The sequence below is a fragment of the Betta splendens genome, chromosome 1 (assembly GCF_900634795.4).
Source record: "Betta splendens chromosome 1, fBetSpl5.4, whole genome shotgun sequence".
Lineage (NCBI taxonomy): Eukaryota > Metazoa > Chordata > Actinopteri > Anabantiformes > Osphronemidae > Betta > Betta splendens.
The window spans coordinates 10,201,434-10,220,779 of record NC_040881.3 but is presented as its reverse complement, the minus strand read 5'-3'; the positions used below and the strand labels follow the sequence as shown (position 1 = coordinate 10,220,779).

Below are 19,346 nucleotides of genomic sequence, written 5' to 3'. Positions count from 1 at the left end.
CATTTTACCTGACGCTTCCGCTCTGCTTTTTCCCGCTGCCGCCTCCGTTTCTCCCGGGCTTTCTGTAGAGCCCTGTACTCTGGGTGCTGCTCAAGCTCTCTGGCCTTCTTCAGGTGGGCTGCAGCGTGGGCCATGGCTGCAACGCTCCTCTCCTCGGTCCGTCGTTGCTATAGTCTCACTTTCTTACAAATGCTGGATCTTAAGTTGATGGAAATCCCGGCAGATTATTTTCCAAGGGATGAAAAAATGAAGGGTGTCCTCTCTTCAACTCAACTTAAAATAAAGAGCAGCTGACTTTTGTCCTGTCTTCTTTTTCTGAAGCAACACAACCGTATAAGTCAAGTGTGGACAAGCATAAGAAAATAAAAAATGAGTTTATGAATGGAAGTAAGCGCATTCCGCACAGACACACACCCACATGGGAACAGGACGAGTCCAGATGAAAACGAAAAGCCTGTTCCACACGAACAGATGTAGCGACGCAAGTGTGTTTGTGTGTGTTAATATGTGTATGTGAGTGTTCTTTGCACAAGGGGTTTAGTGAGGCTTCATGCCAACGGCCAGCTGACTGCTGCCCCCCCCCCCCAACGCCGTGCGCTCTGTCCCCACACGGGGATAACGGAGGAGAGCGGGAGCGGCACAAGGTGAACGTTGAAGCGCCGCAGGCAAAATTAAGTGGGATCGCGATCACGATTTACGGACGCTTCATCGTGAAGGAATTCACTGCACGAAGCGACTGAGGGGCAGAAAAGTAATGTGCTTTTGAACTACACAAGCTGGGCCCAATGCCTTCAGGTGCTTTGGGTATTTCATAAAGTTGTGCCCAGCAGCCTGGCTTTTCTCAGTTGCAGAAATAAATAAGGAAATGATGTATAAGGACACCTGGCATCAGCCTGCAATTGAATTATGATGTAAATGACAGCAACAAATGATGGCAGCGGTCGGGGAGAGACGGGAGAGAGGCACAGTGAGGTTGGGTACAGGCTGTCCTGCTTGGAGGAAGCCGAGAAGAAGGGAAACACCACTGGGCCCGGAGGGGACGCCGCCAGCACAGACGACCGGCTCCCAGTGGCCAGCAGGTCTGCAAGTTACAGGCCTCCCCCTCTGAGGGAGAGCAGTGGCTCGGTCCGGATCGCAACTGCACCGCACCGTCCGAACTGGTGGCTGATAGAATGTGATTTGACAGCTGTGTGTGTGTGTGTGTGTGTGTGTGTGTGTGTGTGTGTGTGTGTGTGTGTGTGTGTGTGTGTGTGTGTGTGTGTGTGTGTGTGTCCAGTGGATAATCTAATGTCAAGGACTCCCTCTGTCAGCTTATGCTAGGAATTTGACATTTCGGCATCGGGGGACATCTCACACCTCTATTTGTGTTCACAAGTTTTGCCTACATGTCCACCGGCTCAGCAGCGGCAGCATCTCTGTACTGAAACTCATGAATGGGGCAGATCTGCTGAATCACTCTAGACGGTAATGCTGTCTACAATCCCCCAGCTTGCTGCACAGAGGCGTAGTGCTTCATTCAGTTGAGTGATGATCGTGCGATTGATGGGAATAAAGCCCGTGTGCGCCGCTGCTGCTCTGGCGCCCCCTGCTGGTCAAACAGTGAACACGGCACTGATGAATAAAAACAATGCGCTGGCAAGCAAAAGCAAACAAGCTGCAGCAAATGATTGTGCTAAGAGTAACTAAAACTGAACCTGAGGTGACCTAATGACTGAGATTAAGATCTCCCCTGACAGACAGTTTTAGATGAACAACACAGATAACACAAAAAACACATCATTGAAGTGATACTACATTGTAAATTTAATTAAATTAGTTTATGCTGACTCTATTATGTCCCAAGCACTGGGACATAATGGAGCGTGTTGATGAGATGTTTTATATACATCAAGCTTCCTGGTAAAAAAATTGTACATACACACCTACAGTATATTAAACACCTCACTCATCTAAGCGTAAAATCACTATATGTAAAAGGATTTACACAGAAACATATGAGCTAATGCTCAATGCAAGCACATGTAACCGTCTGACAGTATTGGCTTAAGGACTGAATGACATCTCAACTTTCAGATCTAACACGAAATCTATAAGCTTATTGATCTGCCGGCTGCTTGGTTCTGATACTGTTACAGCGTCTTTATTAACGCAATGAACTGTTCTGTGTCTACGCAATGATCAGTGAGGTTCGATGATTTCTGCCTTCATTCATGATGCATAAGGACAATAAGGGTTAAGATGCATTATGAACCAAGGAAGCGCACGTGTGTTTGTATATACAGTATTCATATAGGAGTCACATTACAATGAGAGCCAGGTTGTGTGAGCTCCTGTTCCTCCTGGTTCTGTGGATTTCCCACATGGGCGCGGGTTAATGGTTCTGCTTTGCGTTTTATAGATCCAGAGGCTTTTATAAGACCCATTAGGACTCCATGATAGACAGATATTGGAGACACAGACCAGTGCACGTGGGCCTGCACATGCAAATTCACTGGCTGTGCAGGACTGAACTTGTCACATGCTCTGATTCACAATTACATGTTTAGGTGAGGGAATTTGATGTCCACCTTTATTTCTTCTGCCTTTTGTGATTAATCTTAACACAATAAAGTGTCTGCGTTTGTTGTGCTCTCCCATAAAACTAAGACGCAAGCAAGAAACTGAAACAGCACTAAAGACAAGTACAAGTACAGTACAAGGTCTTACTGCAACCGTTTTTTCCTATCACAGTGGCATAAATTTAAATAATCCACAGGCTGCTTAAGTGTGTGTATATAGATCTGTACTACCTCTTTGTTTTACAGTATTTAACTGCTGATAGGAGACAATGCATGCTTTGTTTTTGCTGCACTAGTTCTGGATGCTGCCGTTATCGTTGCTGTGGCTGTTTAGCCTTTGCCTGCGTCCTAATGGAGCTGCGCTGCTGACCAGCGGCAGCGTATAATGCATCTGAGACTCCTGCCCGACGACTCATTTAGATTTCCCAAAGCCCATGCATTTTTCATGACCGCAGTTTTCAACTCCCTCCCAACGGTTCCTCATTAACAAATGCTAGTTTTTAGCATTTACAGCCTACGTGGTGTAATTAATGCTGCATTCTGTTTATGGTAAACAGTCCCACTGTGCCAGACAGGGCTGAACGTGAGACCTACAGCAGCAAATAAAGACAGCACATGCAGAAAACTGACCTTTTATATTTACTTGAACAGTGATTTCACACAAACATCTCTGAATTTTTTACATAATAATGTATAGAAGCAATAGGAACACAACAGGTTTACCAGCGTCTGGTCAGTGACACAGTGAACTAAATGCAGACTAGACACTGTATTAGATTAGACAGAATCTTATAGGATTTAAATGTCAGGACATTTTGAAGCCTCTCAACAAAGGTCAAAGCTATAAAACAGCCACCACGCAGGGCTCCCGCTGCCCCTCCCCTGCCCCCCCTCCTCACCGGGACCAAATTTACAGCGAGCGGACAAAAGCAGGCGCTTTCCATCTGGACCACACCCAGTCGGTGAGTTACGGCACCAGCACGTAGCCGGGGCGGGTGGTGCCGGCGGGACCCACCGTGGACGAGACGCGTAACCTTGACGCTACCGCATCACACGTCCTCAGAGAGCCGGGTCTGGCAGCGGGCGAAGGTGGAGAGGACCGCACCCTGTGCTACCTCTACCTCCCACTCATCCTCCAGGGCTGCTGCCACACTGACCAGACTCCCAGCTTCCACTCCCAGAAGCGGCGACGGGCCGACGGCAGCGCACACATTAACTAATTGCTTTGCCTACATTATGCTGCAGCCATTGACATGGCCTTTCTTTGAGCGCGCTAAGAGACCAGAAATGCTGAGTCGGCAAATGATTATGACTGTACTGTACGTTCATCACGTTACACATAAAAGCCAGTAGCCTCTCTGATACTAATACTAATTTTCACCCTTCTCTCTCTCTCTTCGACAGGCTGCCCAAGTCCCTCGGGAAGGTATGATGTCAGCTTTCCATTCCTGGTAATGAGATGACAGCGAGGCCTTGACCATATTCCAGCAGAACTGCAGCTCCAGTCCAGGACCTATCATTAGGAGGGAACATCTGTGTTCCTGATACCGGGGTGAGGAGGTCTGAGGCAGCGAGGTGCCAGGAGCATTGGGACAATGCGGCACAATCAACTCGCAGCTGATCTGGAATTATACGAAGATGTGGGAGTTACCCATAGTTGGCAGCAACCCCACATTGAGCAATACAAAGTTGTCTAATGTTGAATGTAATTACTTTCACAGACACCCAGTTTTAGCAGAATATATCCCTTCCGACGGCTGATCTCAGCCAGCGTCAGATGACAAAGGGCACTGAGGCAGAAACTGATTTCACCTTCAAGTCGAATGTACAATGAATAATGGAGCGTGTGACCTAAAATCCTCTGCAGCACATAGTCATGGTGAGACTGTGAGACGGAGCGGTGCTGCCACACTCCCAAAGACAGAAATAACCAGACAGATAATTAGTTAGTCTGTGATTCAGACACTAAATAAAACATATGTGAGGAGTGTCGGTATTCGGTTCAATCACACTTCTCAGAAGACAAAAGTTGGCCAAATTTAGATTCAGACAGAATTCGAACTAAGAGGCACCAAGGTTTCACCAGGTGAACTCCACTATGGGGCTTCACCTGCCAGAGATCAAAGCTGTGTCACGGCATCTTTCCCAGCATGTGGCAAAAGCCGTGCTGCGGCGCGTGTGTTTCTATACGTGCGCCTGTTCGCTTCCATCTCACGTCTACGGCATGAAACAACACAGTGCGAAGCTTTGATGTGCATCCCTGAGAGAAATCCTCCCGTTTCTCAACTCAAACATGAGGAGAGAGGCGGCAAAGAAGACGGAGCAGAGGGAAGGCATGTGGGAGAGAGAGAGAGAGAGAGAGAGAGCGAATGCATTTACATGAACATCTTCGAGTTTCTCAGAAGTCCATTGATTACCAGCCACACCCTCCTCCCACTCTGATAGGAACCAGACGTACAAGGCTTTGATGAATAATTAAGATCTAAAAGCTTCCCACTGCCCCTGGTCCGAAAAACACCTGCCCTCTGTGCAGCACGACTGGCGCAGGTTGCATCCTCACATTATGCAGTGGTTTCTATAAGACTCCCTGCTTGTGGATGTGTTTTAATAGTCTGTGGTCATCCTCACCCTCACTAAGCCTTTAAAACAAAGTTTTCATTGTCACATTTTGAATATATGATGATGATGATGATGATGATGATGATAATAATGACTGGAGATGACTCTATAAATCTCTCTCCTTCAAGTGTACATTGCGGAGGTAAAGTCCATAATAAGATGTGTCAGATGAAACCAAAGTGCCTAATCTGGAAGCAGACTACATCCGATACAAAGATAATCAGGCATAGTACACAACAATACTACCATCGCTACTTTAAAGTACTTTAAGAAATAATTTACGATTCATTCCCGGTGATATGTCGAGAGGATAAACGTCAAATAATAATTAGGAAACAATGAACAAACAAACAAGAAACGACCGGCACCAGGCCGCGGAGGAGGGCTGCCGCCTCGCGTGGGTGTGCGTTTCCAGGTAATGCAATGACGGCCGCGGCTCCATTAGGACCGTCTTCCTGCCGAATCCCATCGTACAGCACCGCTCCCAGCAGAGAGAGGGAGACGGGCCGAGCGACGGCAGACACGGAGGAGACGGGCGAGTACGGTGTCAAAGGCTGCAGTGAAATCTGACCTCCCGGCACACGACAGGGAGGGATGTGATGGGGGGAGAGAGGGGAGGGACGCCCACCAACCCCTGGGTTGATCACATGAAAGCAGTGGGATGTGGGAGGAGGAAGGATGGATGTAAATACAAAGAGGAACAGCTGTAAAACTAAAGGAAAACTGAGTCAGAGGAAAAGTTAAAGAGACGTTTCTACCGAGCACCAAGTAAGAATTGGGTCAAGTCGTCTGGATGTAGAAAGATGAACTATTCCCAGCTTAAAGCCTGCGCTTCTGTGACACAGAGTCCGGTGGTTCTCAGAGGAGAAGGCCGACGGCGGAACCAAGTCGGAGCCCGGTGACACCGCTTGGCTGAACACGCAGCCACTCGGCCGGAGGAGGTGAACGCTCCTGTCGGCACCACCGTCGCCGACGGACGGACGGCGTCACAGCAGCTGATGCCTTGTGAGGTTCTCTCCTGCTACGGAGCCACAGCTCCACTCATATCCTCCAGTATGAACCAAACAGACCTCAGTAGACAAAGACCCCGATTCTCCTCATGAAGTGTTCATTAATAAAGAACTGTACTGCAAATGCACAACGCAGCTTCAAATAAGTCCTCTGACGACCCAGACGCTCGAGTACTGCTCATACAAACAACTTACAGATGCTTGTTTTTTATGTGAACTGCTTCTTTGTATTCTTTGTACTCTGCTAAAACGGAGAGGGGAATGTTGCAGTTACTCCCCTGCGTGGATTTAAGCAGCTTCAGTTACTTTTCAGATGGAGATTTTCAAGGCAAAGATGAGCAGCTCCGAAATGCTGATGCGTCATTATGGACCCTGTGGTGACAAGCTCCAATTTCACGGCAGATCGGACCTTATTCTTCTTATTTAAATCAATTTTGCTTTTTATTTAAATGTTTGCTTGTATCGTGTGTAGACACAAAAGTTTGCTTTTTACAGCCACTGACTAAAAAGTAAAAAAACCTATACAGACACCTAAACCTACAGTATAATTATTTTTCTACATTAGTGGAGTCGATCAGAATGGAGGGGACGTGTTTGTCGGAGTTAGGCTGCCTACTAGCAAGTACATGCATGAAGTACATAATATTATGATAGCAGATGAGAGATTCTAACCCAAAGAAGACTTAGGTTTAGTGGAACCTCCTTTGTTTCCTCCTCCACATAAAGTACACACATCAGCCAAACACAAGCTACTGGTAATTCCTGTGTTCAGTGACTTTGATGAATCACAGACGCACAAACACCTGTTTGTTGGTTCGAAGCAGATAACTCAAAAATTCCTGATTGCATCCAAGTATATGAGCTCAGTGGCCCCACCCTAAAAGGACAAACTAAACAGTGTGTGTGTGTGTGTGTGTGTGTTCATGTAGCACTACAGTCCATTACTGAAATCACATTAGCCTGAGAGAGCAGCGAGGCAGGAAATAACCATCTACCATCTCCTGACTCACTTTCACCGCACATTCAAGTGCGCGCACACACACACACACACACACACACACACACACACACACACACACACACACACACACACACACCTCGACTTTAACATTGTTTTGTTGTTAACAACAAACATTCAACATTACAATTTCTGTAGTGACGTGAGCTCTGAGAACAGACCTCAACCCAAACCTTGTTGTTAATAGGACGGATGACGGTGTTCTGCAGAAACAGAATGATGAGATGATCCAGGTGGTAACACTGGTTAAAGATGCCCACGACCTCCACCCGACGACCACAAACAAGCAGACTTCACCACAAGTGCAGATTCTATACAGTGACAAAAACTAAAAACCTACAGTATATAATGAAAACTGCAGCGCGGGCCTGCTGCTGTTTATCACAACTGGCCTATTTGGGCACAGTCACACGCGCGTCTAAGGAGCCAGTGTTATGAAAACACGGCGCATATTCTGCGCAGACCCTCCGCCACATGCACGCCAACAACGGGGATGTGTCGGGTCCCGAGCCCGAGGACGGCAACGCCTTTCCCCGCTGCCCCCCGAAGCGCGCGGCGGCAGCGGCGGCTCGGGCTGCTCGTTACGCGCCTCACTGGCCCCGGCAGTGCGGGCGGGCGGACACCCACCTGCCGTATGCGGTTCTGGTGCAGGGCCGGCGGAGGTCCACCCTCCGGGGACGTGTTGCTCGAAGAGGCCATTTTCAAGTCACGGTCTGAGCCGCCGCCCCTGGAGTGACTTTCTTCGCTACTTGACATTCTGCCTCGGACTGGCGGCTGCGGCTGCGGCTGCGGCTGCTGCTGCTGCTGCTGCGGGCGAGGAGCTCACTGACGGTCCGGTCCGTTTGCCAGCGCAAGGTGCGTTCGTGCGCGGGGCCTCAGAGTCCAGGCTCGGCGGCAGGTCCCGGGATCATGCTGCGGCGCGAGTCGGTGTGTGGTCGAACGTGACGAACGCTGAACGTCTACGGCTCTTTAAACCCGAACGAGCGCTCCCTTCGCGCGGGGATGCTGCTGGCGCGAGCGTCGCAGCCTGCGTGTGGAGGGAAACGTGCGTGGACGCGTGAACGCGCATCGGATGCGCTTTCCCGAAACTCCGCAGGATTTGTGCCGCTTCAAGGACAGTCGGACGCCGAAGAGACGAAAATAAGAGAGAGGAAAATAGTAAAAACAAACAAGAAACAGAAAATCTTTTGACACCCTTGTAAAATATGACTGATTAGGCGGATGCAACGAAGGGAAATGTTGAGCAAACTAAGCTATGATTCCTTAATAGCAGTATTCAAACCAAAGGGAATGCAGGGTTTTTATTTTAAATTACATCACTGTGATGAGACATCTTACACTAGACTTATTTATTTAACCACTGAGCAAAGAAATGCTTCATTTAGCTCGAAAGCCCAACGTGCTGGGCTAACCGATGGCATTTGAAAGCACCTCCAGCAGTGACACCGCTGCCATGGTGCTTCTGCAGCTGTGGTAGCCTGTTCACATAGTGAAGTGAACTGACCCATGATGTTAAAAATTCAAAGAACATTCATATTTTAGAAAAGAAGCCCAGGCACTGAGTTGGGCTTTAAAATGTACTAGCATCTTGTTATTCTTATGCCCTCTCGTTGCCCTGCGTTTCTTCACTGAGCTACAAATTTGATGGAGCTTGACAGGATAAAATCAATATCGCTGTCTTGAAGATGTCTGTTGAATACGAGAGGAGAATAATGTTGAAAATTGGGGAGAAAAACAACTGGTGAAATCACAATGACTTAGATGAAGCTTTGTTGTGAATTGACTATTGAATCATCATTTATGTTATTTATTGATGAAAAGCAGGGTAGAAATTACAAAAAAGGAGCAATTGCTTGAGTTTAGCTTGAAAATGTAATTTATAAAAACATATAATTAGGGTTTATCAATGATTAGCTGTGAATGATGTGCTCATATTCACTCACAGCTTTTTCTTTGTAAGGGTCATGAGTATACTTTTACCTAAGGTGATAAAGGTGTCAACAAAGACTCCCACCAGCACCTATTGTACCAGAGGGTGTAACAATATGTTTCAGCATTAAATACAATTATTTTGCCCACTTCAAATATTTATAAAAAAATCTGAGACTTAATGTTAAACCATCAGTTTAAGCATCAAAATGTGTCTCGGTGCACATCTTACATGTACAACAGTGGCCACTGTCCCAACCAAATGTAACTACAACTACAATACTGAGACCAACCCACCTTGGACACAAATAAAGGCCATCAAAAATATAAAAATACTTTATTAGATTTCTACCTTTAACAAACACAATATCACTGAATTGCTTCCAATCAATGACAGCAGCACCAAAACCACCAAGAAACATTACCGGTGACGAACAGCTGAAGACAAAAACACATGGTGGGAAAAGCTTATAGGTTTTATTCTAGAAGTGAAACTGTCTTCGTAGACTCCTTCTATTGTGCAGAGAGTTGGTCCAGATTATCATGGCTACGGTTCGAAAGGTGGGACTCCAGGATTTCTCCAAACAAGTTTCTCTTCAGCAAGTTATAGGCCATGGGCAGAAGTTGCTTGATAACCTTGTGGAAATACTGAGAGATAAAGGAAAAATGTAATAAAGTCTCTGAAGTGTAAAGGTGCAAGTGCTTCTATGTACTATATTACTTATGAGACTTACATGGGATCCATAACAGAACAGATCCAATCCTAGCTCATAACCCATGCCGTAGTCACACTCATCATTGGCAAACTGAACAAATGTGATGATCTCCTGGAGAGGTCCAAAGGCTTTGACGCGCTCCTCATCATTTTGTGCTTCAGCGATGGCTTTGCAGATCTTTCTGAGTCCGGCTGAATACAGAGAAGGGAGGAAGCTGTTAGATACGAGACATGCTGCAATGACGTCTTTTATGGATATCAACATTTAGCCTTACAAACCAACAATAACCCACCGTCTGTTTCTGGTAGTTCTCTGTATCCCACATCATTCTTGTCTACGGGCACAACAATCCCAGCACTGTGGAATGTCTTGGTGACCACCTGCAGCAAGACAAGATGTTTACATTAACCCAGCTGCCAGTTTGGAAAAGGCATTTTTTATTCTAATATATGACAATTACTATCTAACCTGTGTTACCATCTTTTTTTTTTTTAAATAACCACAAACTCCATTCATAATGTTATGTGTATTTCTATAGGTGTCCACAAATTATCTAGCAGACACAACTGTACACAAACCTCCCCAGTTTTACATTTGTAGTTTTACAGTGACTTGTATGAGCAGTCACCTTCTTGTCCCGCTGCTTCATGTCTTTGGTCTTCTGCTCTAAACAATAGCCCAGAGTCTCTGCCCTGTCCCTCAGCTTAGCCTCCAAGCTTTCCAAAGCATCTTCTCCTGCCTTCTTGCTGCTCCTCTCTTTCCTCTTCTTTAATAGATACAGGCTGAAAAGACACAGGAATGGACAGCAGGTGGGAGGACAGCTAGGGGTCAGACATGGATTGTAAAGCATTTGCAATTTTCATCTTAGATATATACACTAAGTAATTGAAATTGTCATTCTTAATGAGAAATTCACCACAAGTACAGTAAATGTTTATGTGTGACGAATATGTAGTAATGTACTCACAACAGCGCAGCAAACAAATTGTCCCCCATCTGCGATATAGTACAACCCTTTTTAGCTTCACTGGACCCAACAAATGAAGGAAGGGATTCTGGAGTATCTCTGGTGGACGTTAGGAACAATGAAAATCCAGTGAATGCAAATCCAAACTACCTATCTTTTGAACCTAATAGTCATGGTCTAGACCACATAGTCTCCTCTGAGTCCATATTATCAATTTGTCATTTCAAGACTGTGATCTCTCATTGTACCTTTGAGCAGATCAATACCTGTAGTAGCCGATGTGATACTGGCTGTCCTCACTGCCTTTAAGGGTGGTCTGGAACTCTGGTGGGTCATAATAATACCTCCAGTGAAGGTGGAAGTTAGGCTGAGGATTCTTTGCATTTATGTGAACTCCTGCCAGAATGTCAAAAGGACCAACCAGCTGCAAGTCCAACGTGTCTCTCAGAGCACCTACAAATATTAACAAATAGCAATGCATGAATGACATCAGAACTTGGACCCAAGTACATTCTGAAGCCACAACAGAACCATAATAAAAGTCACAGTAATAAAGACGTGTAACATCTAACAAATACATAAGTGTACCCTCTAATCCTAAGAATGCTTTACCAAGTATAGGGCTGATTCTGGGTGTAGCATTAAAGTATTAGGGTTCTGTAATGTAATAACTGTTACCAGACACATAGTTAGTATAGAAAACGCACCGCGGGGATCATCAGGACAAAGTTGCCTGCAGAAATCCCAGAAGTGGTACAGGTCTTCTGGCATTTGAAGCTTATAGAGTCGCGCGATCTCATCACGTTGCTCTGAATCCACCTCTGACACTGGCACAGCTTTGGATGGATCCAGGCGGGTTCTCTTCATCTCCCCATTACCTGTAGCTGATGACTAAACAAATGCATATGAAGTTATTATCGAGGTCCTCGAATATCAAGCTACACGTTACTTTTTCACATTAGAATTCGTTCACTATATTACTTTATCATAGTGTGTTAACAGCGTCATCATCTCTCTTCGTTCTCGCTACTCGGGAAAAAAAAAAAACGCAAAATCAACGCCTGAGTCGCCTTAGTTTGGAATTGTACAGGAGTATGAGCTTTTGTCTAATCAGTGTTTGTAATATTCAAGCTAATTTGTGGCCTTTGTGGGATCAGACCATGAAAAAAGACAGACACTACCTCCACTCAGCTAAAGGGTTAAACCTAGCTGACGAAATCCAACCATAACAGTTAGCGCGTCTTTTTTTTTTTGGTTGAATAGCCCCAACACGGAGCTTGCGTCTGTCTAGCCCAGGCTGTGTTTTGCTGAGCCGACCCGTGCCGTGCCGTGCCGTGCCGTGAAGGCTCCGCTGCACCAGTCTGCAGGGCTGCTGCCATGTTGTCGTCTGACCACTGCTGCTCACACAGCGTGACAAACACCTCTGCCCACAGCGTTTAACAGGAAGGCTTTGTTAGCATTAAACAACGCGCACACAGCACCTTTTTGCGTCATAAACACGCCACGTGCACGGACATGTCTGCACAACCAACAGTGGTCTAAAGTCTATAGTATTACCTGTGTATATTTTGATTTTCTTTTTGCGCGCCCTGTCATTTTCTTCCTCTTGTTTCTCTGGTCGCTACTTCTTCTACGGTTCAGAATCAGATACCGCCGGGCTCCGTTATAGCACATGATCGCCCCCAGCGGCTGAGGGTGGTAACTGCATGATTTCGAACCTAACTAAAGTTCAAAAAACATGACAATATGAAATATGAAACTTTATGAAATGAATTAAATTATTTTAATTTATATTGAATTGTAATTCATTATATGGCCAAATTGCATATTGAATTGCCAATTGATAATTTTGAGTTTGAATAACTTCCATAAACACAGCTATTGGTGGCTCAGTTGGTAGAGTGTTGAAGTTTGTGTAACATGTGTAGAACATGTGTAAACATGTTACAGCATATGTTCTGCAATCCTGGAGTCCCTCGTTCTTTGGTCAAGCCCTCAGTTGACCCCGTCCAGTTTGTATATCAACCCCATCAACCCCAGTGGATGACACCATCATACATCTGCTCCATTGCACCTACAGCCACCTGGACAAGCCTGACACCTCCAGTGCATTTAACACCATTCAGCCTGCACTGCTGGGAAAGAAACAGACATGCATCCTCCTGATTTTATGGATCATGGAATACCTCACCAACCATTCCAGAATGTACTTCCTGAGGAGGCTCAGGTCCTTTAACGTCTGCAGCTCCATGCTGACGATGTTGTATGAGTCTGTGGTGGCCAGTGTAGTGTTCTATGCTGTGGTCTGCTGGGGCAGCAGCATGAATGCAGCGGACAGTAACAGACTGGACAAACTGATCAGGAGGGCTGGTTCTTTTCTGTCTTGATAATACTAATTTCTATCTGTGAGAGGAATAATAAGTGGGCAAAGCAATTTCCCTCTGGGATTAATGAAGTTTCGAACCATGAATCATTTTTACAAATGCAAAGACACATACAGAAAATGCAGTTATTTTTATAATGTACTCAGTGTTAAATTGGTTACACATTCATTGGAAGATGTTGAGTCATTTATGTGCATCGATTTGAACAAAGACAGAAAGATTTCGCAAAACGTCTGACCAACAGGTAATCAGTCAGGATTCTCTGTCTCAAGTTACTGTGGTTTGTTCACTGTGCACTGAATCAATGTCATGTTAATAGTTGATCTGTCCTTTCATCTGCTTGCAAATTTCTTTCCAGGGTTACGCTGCTTTCACTGTTTTCTTTTTGTTCTTTTTCAGCAAGTTGCAGCCACTTCTCCCTGTTTGTCTTACAGCCGTTCAGCAGCGGGGAGCAGGCGTCAAACAGTCTTGATAAAGCCTGAGGGAGAGAATGAAAGGGCAAAGACAGAGCCTGATGGTTAGTGTGAGAAGTAGAAGTTTACAAGGATTAAGAAATATTAGCAGTAAGGTCAACGCTGTTGTTCCCTGACTTTCCTCACAAGCATTTATCCATCACCACCACCAGCTGTGCCTCACCTTGTACAGTGGACAGCAGATGTCATCAATGTATTCAACCTGCATGTATGGAAGTCGTTTGCTGTTCTCCCTGTTCATTATATCCTGTTGAGAAGACAACGTAAGCAGACGTCGGACAGACCATCCAAAGTAATGCGATGTTCTCAATTCACAAACAAAGGGGTTTGTAATAATTCAGTTTCAAAACAAGCTTGTATTTAAAAGTAATATGTTCATCTAACTTCAACAATGTTGAAACTTTATTTATCCCCTAAATAGATAAATTATGCCTTTATCCAAGTCAGGCTCATATTGATTTTAGTTAAAAAAAATTAGAAAACTCAGATAAACTAATGTTGGCAAGACTTACAATGGGCTTAACATTAAGCTCCTCCTTTTCCTTGTCCCCTTGTGCAAAGAACTCCATGGCAACCAGGTTGGCAATCTAGTGTAGGAGAAAAGTCACATTAAGCTTGAGATGAGCTAAAAAAATACAAAGATAGATGAAACATGTTTTATGGAAGTGCTTTTTGTGTGGCCTACACGTTTTTGTTCGGGCCAAGGCTTTGTGACAGCAGAGAGGTCACTGGCTGTCATCAGCATTGACCTGTTGGGTGAAATACATGTGGTTACTGCTCCACCACGCACACATGGTTACCGACTGTTCCTGATTCATTTGATTTGGCTTCATCCTCACCTCAACAGGTCTCGTTGTTTCTCACTCCTCCAGTTCGTTCTGCTTTTCTTGGTGAGAGAAAAGAACTCTTTCCTCCTCCTGAAAACACAGAAGAACAAGAGGAACAAGAGCATCCTAGTTACAACAACACGCACAGTACACGTGCTCCATTTTTAGCGAGCGTGACATTTTGTGTTCTAACATACTCCATGTAGACAGTCAGGTCAGTGGAGAGAATGGCCCTTTTGATCATGAGTAGCACAGCTCTGTGGGCTTCTGCTGAGAGACCGCTGAGGATCTGACTCCCCTGGAAGATGATGAGAGAGACAGAGAGGGCAGTCAGATGAAAACCACAAGAAGCTGCCTGATACAAGGGAAGACAAAACATAGGCTAAAGTGATTGGAAACCGTAAATATCAACGGATGCGAGGAATTAAAACAAGCAAGATGAGATCAGACTTGTTCAGGGTGAGGATCAACAGCTAAATGAGTCTTACGGTGTTGTTTAAGATGAAGAGGCACAAGCTGTAGTGGTGATTCTCAAGAGAAGAGTGTCCATAGAGCTGAGCTAAAGGCTGCTGAGTCCTGAGAGGCAACAAGACACACTGTTAACAACAGAATAGTATCGTACAAATCTAATTGGGTTTAAGTGATGCATTTACCTTTCGATGTAGGAGTTATTCACTCCTCTGTGGTCTAGATCATGATTCAGAGTGGCTATCATCAGTGCCAAGATCTCCAGGCGAGAAAAAACAGCCTGCCGCATAAACACATAAACAAAGTAAGACACATAATGAGGAAAGAGTGAGAGAGGTCGAACATCTCCACACACTGATGGCACGAGAGAGGAGACTGGACTCTAATGATGATGGTGTTCAACCTGAATTAAAATATAGTAAACTTGTATTGGCAAAGCAAAAACAACCTATTTCATAAGATGGTTCTGTAGCAAGTAAGATGTGACTGAGTAACTATAATGTATATGAACAGCAAAAAAATAGACATATATACTACCTCAATGGTCATAGCCTAAATAACTGAGTAAATACAGTATAATTTATTCATGAGGTCCAGGCTGCTGTGTGATCCCCACAGGGAAGGTCTGAGATCAATCCTCTCTTTAATAATTAAAAGGTCTCTCCTCTGCAGTAGCATCTTAACCTAAAACAATCTCTTAAAAATGAGAGGGTTTTGGTAAAAAACCGCTGCTGTGCACACGCCTGCACTGACCTGCAGTTCGTCTGTGGCCATGAGCATGGCGAACATGCTCTGCGCCGTGCTCAGGGCGTGGCTCCAGTTGTGATAAGGCACGTTGTTCCTGTAGCCTCGTCTCACCGTCAGGACCCACTGGCACAGAGTCTGCGGGGGCCACGTTCATCGGTCAGTATGATGTCACTTCCTGTTTACGCCCTCACTCGCTACGGCCCAGTTACCCTGTAGTCGATGTTGAACTCCCGCACCAAACCGAGGTCCAGGAACATGCGCACGGTGGCCTGCGTGCTGAGCTCCTCCGGCAGGCCGAAGCCGGAGAAGTGGAAGTGCAAGATGTGCAGCGCTTCGGCAGAGGGAACGGGGGCCTCCTGGGAGCCCAACACAAAACGTGACTAAGCTGTCCTAATAGTCGCTTACAGGTCCCACACGTGGAGGTTTAACACACTCCAGGCAGTGACAGCAGCGGATCAGGAGCTTTCAGTGGAGAGGTCATGAGTGACATGTGAGCAGCAAAGCCAGTTAATCTGTGCTGCCGAAATAAACAGAGGTGTGACTCCGGGACTACTGACATAATAACACAGATTATGTACAGTGAAAATAAAGGCGCAGGGCGTGATTTATAGTACATGTTGAATGTTAAGGCTCACCTGCAGCGCCTGGATCTCCCGCTCCGCCGCCGTGATGTGGTAGGCAAGCACCTGCAGGCACAAACACACGCGTGAAGCTAGACGTCAGGTCAAAGGCGCGCATGGGGCTTCAGCACTGGCGGCGGTGCCCCCACCTCCTGCGTGACCTCGATGCTGGCTCTCCGCTGCTCCGTGATCCGCACGGCCTGGACGTACTGCAGCGCCAGGCCGCAGTACACGGCCAGGTCCTCCAGGAGGCGCCGGTCGTAGCCGTCGAAGGCCTCGCCGCTGCGTTTGTTCATCAGCTGGCACACGGCTAGGAGGCGGGACACGTTTAGCGGGGGTGGAGGGGAGGGGGGGGCGCCTCGAGAGCACGTCGGCGATAGAGAGCGACTCACCGATGACGTCGTCCGACCTCCCGTTTCTAACGGGGCAGCAGATCAGGCTCCGCGTTGACCCCTCGCCGCTCCCCGGCGCGTTCAGGGTCCTCCCGGTGGCCGCGGTTCGAAGGGCATGCGATGGATCTATGTCGCTGATGTCATGCTCCCTGAAAGATGTTTTTTTTTTTTACAGATCACTGTGCTGTGATCACAAACACAGGTGAGTAACATTGAGGCTTCGTGCTGTGCGGCCGCACCTTCTGTAGATCTGGCAGCTTGAGCCGAACTCCTCACACTCCAAGTGAATTACATTGGAGAATGAAATCTGACGTAAAACCACACAGAATACTTTATATGTTATATAAAGAATATGCGTCTAATTGATGAACGACTCAAGCAGAACAGCGCATCCCACCTTCTCAGTGGAGGTTCGCTCGCTGGGGATGAAGATGGTGCAGTACTGAGCGCGCGTGGACGGCAAGATGGTGGCGGCCATCTTGGTCAGCAGAACCTCGAAGGAGTGGTGCTCCTTCGACAGCACCTGCGCCATCTCCAGCAAGGCCTGACTCACAGGGAAAGGTTAACGTCGACGGTGCCATTGCAAATCCTGAACGTTGAAACAGAGCATCCAGTGCCACCTGGCTGCGTCCGGCCTCCTGCCTCGCGCTCTCGTACAGCCGGAGGTGGTCCAGGAACATCCCCAACGCGTCCATGTGACCTGACAGAACCTGGACGAGCGAATGCAAATGCAGAGATGGGACTGTGGTGGTGGGAGAACACACCCAAGGCCAAAGCGAGGGACCCTCGTGTCCTCACCTTCTCATGCATTGTTGTAAAAACAGAAAGTGGACTGTCTTCAGGACTTCTCCCTTTGATCATTACCACCACACCCAGAACCTGCACACAACAGAAATACTGGCTGTTATGTAAAGACTATGAAGACTATGAAAAAGTAAGGAAACGATAATAATGTTACCTTTCCCCTGGTGCTTTTAATGGGCAAACTCAAAACACCCCTCCTCTTAAAGTCTGATGTCTGCTCTTGATCAACGTTGAATCTCTGATCCTAAAGGGGGGGAAACAGACTATTTGCCACTTTGTGCGCATCAAAAACAGAATGTCACTCACACCTAAGACGCTCCAGGTGCATTATTATCCCCATTTCGACACCGTCGCTTTACGCACGTGTCCTCGATGAGCCTCGGCTTTGCTCAGAGTCGACCAGAATTACCCACATTTCTCAGTAACCTCCTGCCCCGAGGTGATTAGGAACAGCCCGTCCACGCCCACGCACCGTAAGCCGTTTAGTCCGTCCTCCTGAGCGACGGGGAACGTCAGCGTCTCCGTAACGAGGTTAATCAGTGGAAGTCGAAAAAGGGATTAGAGGCAAGTGCGTCACCAGGGATTCCCTAACGCGCCCGTTAAAAAATCAAGCTGTCGCCCGCAGGCTGGATGATTAAGTGACATGTGGTTTAGCATCAAAGCATCAAAGCCCTCTTCCACTATTTAGGACACACGTGAATTATGAAAACTACAACTCAGGGGTCTGTTTTGAGCGTTTACCTCCGATAGGTCGCTCAGGTTCATCGTTGACTCCGTGGCCAGTACACATCCCATTATGCTCTTCACCAGCTCTTGGTGTGCACGGCTGCTCCAGGGCCCCGGGGCCGTGGGGCCGACCACCTCCTCCAGGCTCCTCCTTCCGCCGCCGTCCTTCTCTACCAGGCAGAGCGAGCAGCACTCGGCCTCCAGCAGCGCCCCTGCGTGCGCGGCGGCCCCCTCGCAGAGCTCCGCCACGGAGCCCACCCGGCTGAGACCCCCCCCCAGGAGCCCCGTCGCCCACGGGCATCCCTCGCAGCCGCCAGGAACCGCGGTCTTCGCAGCAGTGGCGCACAGAAGTTCAGGCGAGTCTGGGGAATGGGTGCAACGGGGCGACAGGGGACGACGGGGCGAAAAGGAGAAGCGGGAGGCGCGAGAGGAGCGAGGGGAACACGGGGAGCGGCCGCTCAGAACATCTGGACTGTAGCGATCCAAGCAGTCGCGCGCGCTGAGACTGGAGGAGAGGGGTTTGAGTCTGCCTGGTGAGGATGAGACGGTCGAGTGGGACTCGGTCACACGGCGATGACGCTTCATGGACAGGTCAGAGTGGTCGGAGCGACTCCGCGGGATCCGCGGCAGCGGAGACGTGTGTGTGCGGGCATCAAGGCACCTTCAATCCCAAACAAGACAAACGCACACGACTTGTCAGTCATCGACTTTCATAAACTCACAAACACATTCTTGGAATGTTATATAGTATTATAGATCAGTCAAAAGTGTAAAATATCTTACGCTGAAGCTCTGCGTAAAGAGAACGTCGTCCCGAAATCGCCGTTGTCGTCCAGCCACGTCTGCACTTTGTTGTTCCTGAAACCTTCGTCCAGCGTGTTCCGCGTCTCGGTTCGGAGGCGCCACGTCGGGGGGCAGAACCAACGCGTGCCTCGCGCGACCGCCGGCTCGCTCGGAGCGTCCGCGCGGAACGGCTCGCGCGTCCCTGCGGCACGAGGCGACCGCGGCGCCGCGCGGCCGGGCTCCACGGGCTCCGCGGGCTCCACGGACTCCAGCGCGTCGGAGTGGAGGCAGGGCATCCCCTCGCC

General features: G+C 47.5%; 3 protein-coding genes across 10 annotated transcripts in view; all 3 read right to left on the bottom strand.

Moving 5' to 3' along the window:
* The window catches only part of ank2a (ankyrin 2a, neuronal), a 42,793-nt gene extending 34,510 nt beyond the window's left edge, over positions 1 to 8,283 (bottom strand). For 5 of the 8 annotated variants that reach the window (XM_055508981.1, XM_055508994.1, XM_055508983.1 and 2 more), the window contains exon 1: positions 7,833 to 8,283. In XM_055508981.1, coding sequence (XP_055364956.1) covers positions 7,833 to 7,961 — 129 coding nt within the window. In that variant the 5' untranslated portion in view covers positions 7,962 to 8,283. Of the gene's footprint in view, positions 1 to 8; positions 1,174 to 7,832 lie in introns of those variants that run through there. The other 3 variants (XM_055508984.1, XM_055509000.1, XM_055508992.1) reach the window with 2 other exon arrangements.
* A 1,171-nt stretch (positions 8,284 to 9,454) lies between these two features.
* On the bottom strand, positions 9,455 to 12,493 carry LOC114843940 (histone PARylation factor 1). Its single transcript, XM_029131242.3, has 8 exons — positions 12,375 to 12,493; positions 11,525 to 11,708; positions 11,084 to 11,270; positions 10,818 to 10,916; positions 10,479 to 10,632; positions 10,143 to 10,230; positions 9,869 to 10,041; positions 9,455 to 9,782 (listed from the first exon to the last, which is right to left on the bottom strand). The coding sequence occupies exons 1-8, from the start codon at positions 12,489 to 12,491 to the stop codon at positions 9,648 to 9,650; spliced, it is 1,137 nt and encodes a 378-aa protein (XP_028987075.2). The 5' UTR covers positions 12,492 to 12,493; the 3' UTR covers positions 9,455 to 9,647.
* An 823-nt stretch (positions 12,494 to 13,316) lies between these two features.
* Positions 13,317 to 19,337, bottom strand: LOC114863100 (cGMP-specific 3',5'-cyclic phosphodiesterase-like). Its single transcript, XM_029164291.3, has 20 exons — positions 19,042 to 19,337; positions 18,274 to 18,919; positions 17,687 to 17,776; positions 17,527 to 17,607; positions 17,349 to 17,438; positions 17,126 to 17,272; positions 16,968 to 17,035; positions 16,729 to 16,877; positions 16,486 to 16,646; positions 16,352 to 16,402; positions 15,926 to 16,072; positions 15,723 to 15,851; positions 15,155 to 15,249; positions 14,990 to 15,077; positions 14,699 to 14,799; positions 14,514 to 14,591; positions 14,360 to 14,423; positions 14,187 to 14,261; positions 13,838 to 13,921; positions 13,317 to 13,679 (listed from the first exon to the last, which is right to left on the bottom strand). Exons 1-20 carry the CDS (start codon positions 19,335 to 19,337, stop codon positions 13,509 to 13,511), a joined length of 2,811 nt encoding a protein of 936 aa, XP_029020124.1. The 3' UTR covers positions 13,317 to 13,508.
* Between the last annotated feature and the right edge of the window lie 9 nt (positions 19,338 to 19,346).

Bases quoted from the DNA above. Each gene is read 5' to 3' on its own strand.
- LOC114843940 (XM_029131242.3), bottom strand. From the start codon at position 12,491: ATGTGCTATAACGGAGCCCGGCGGTATCTGATTCTGAACCGTAGAAGA. The intron at 11,271-11,524 runs GTGCGTTTTCTA...TAATATTTGTAG, and splicing joins TTGTCCTGATGATCCCCGCG to GTGCTCTGAGAGACACGTTG. The intron at 10,917-11,083 runs GTATTGATCTGC...AACGTCCACCAG, and splicing joins TATCACATCGGCTACTACAG to AGATACTCCAGAATCCCTTC.
- LOC114863100 (XM_029164291.3), bottom strand. From the start codon at position 19,337: ATGCCCTGCCTCCACTCCGACGCGCTGGAGTCCGTGGAGCCCGCGGAG. The intron at 17,777-18,273 runs GTAAACGCTCAA...CCCCCCCTTTAG, and splicing joins ACCTGAGCGACCTATCGGAG to GATCAGAGATTCAACGTTGA. The intron at 14,592-14,698 runs GTATGTTAGAAC...CTGTGTTTTCAG, and splicing joins GACCTGACTGTCTACATGGA to GAGGAGGAAAGAGTTCTTTT.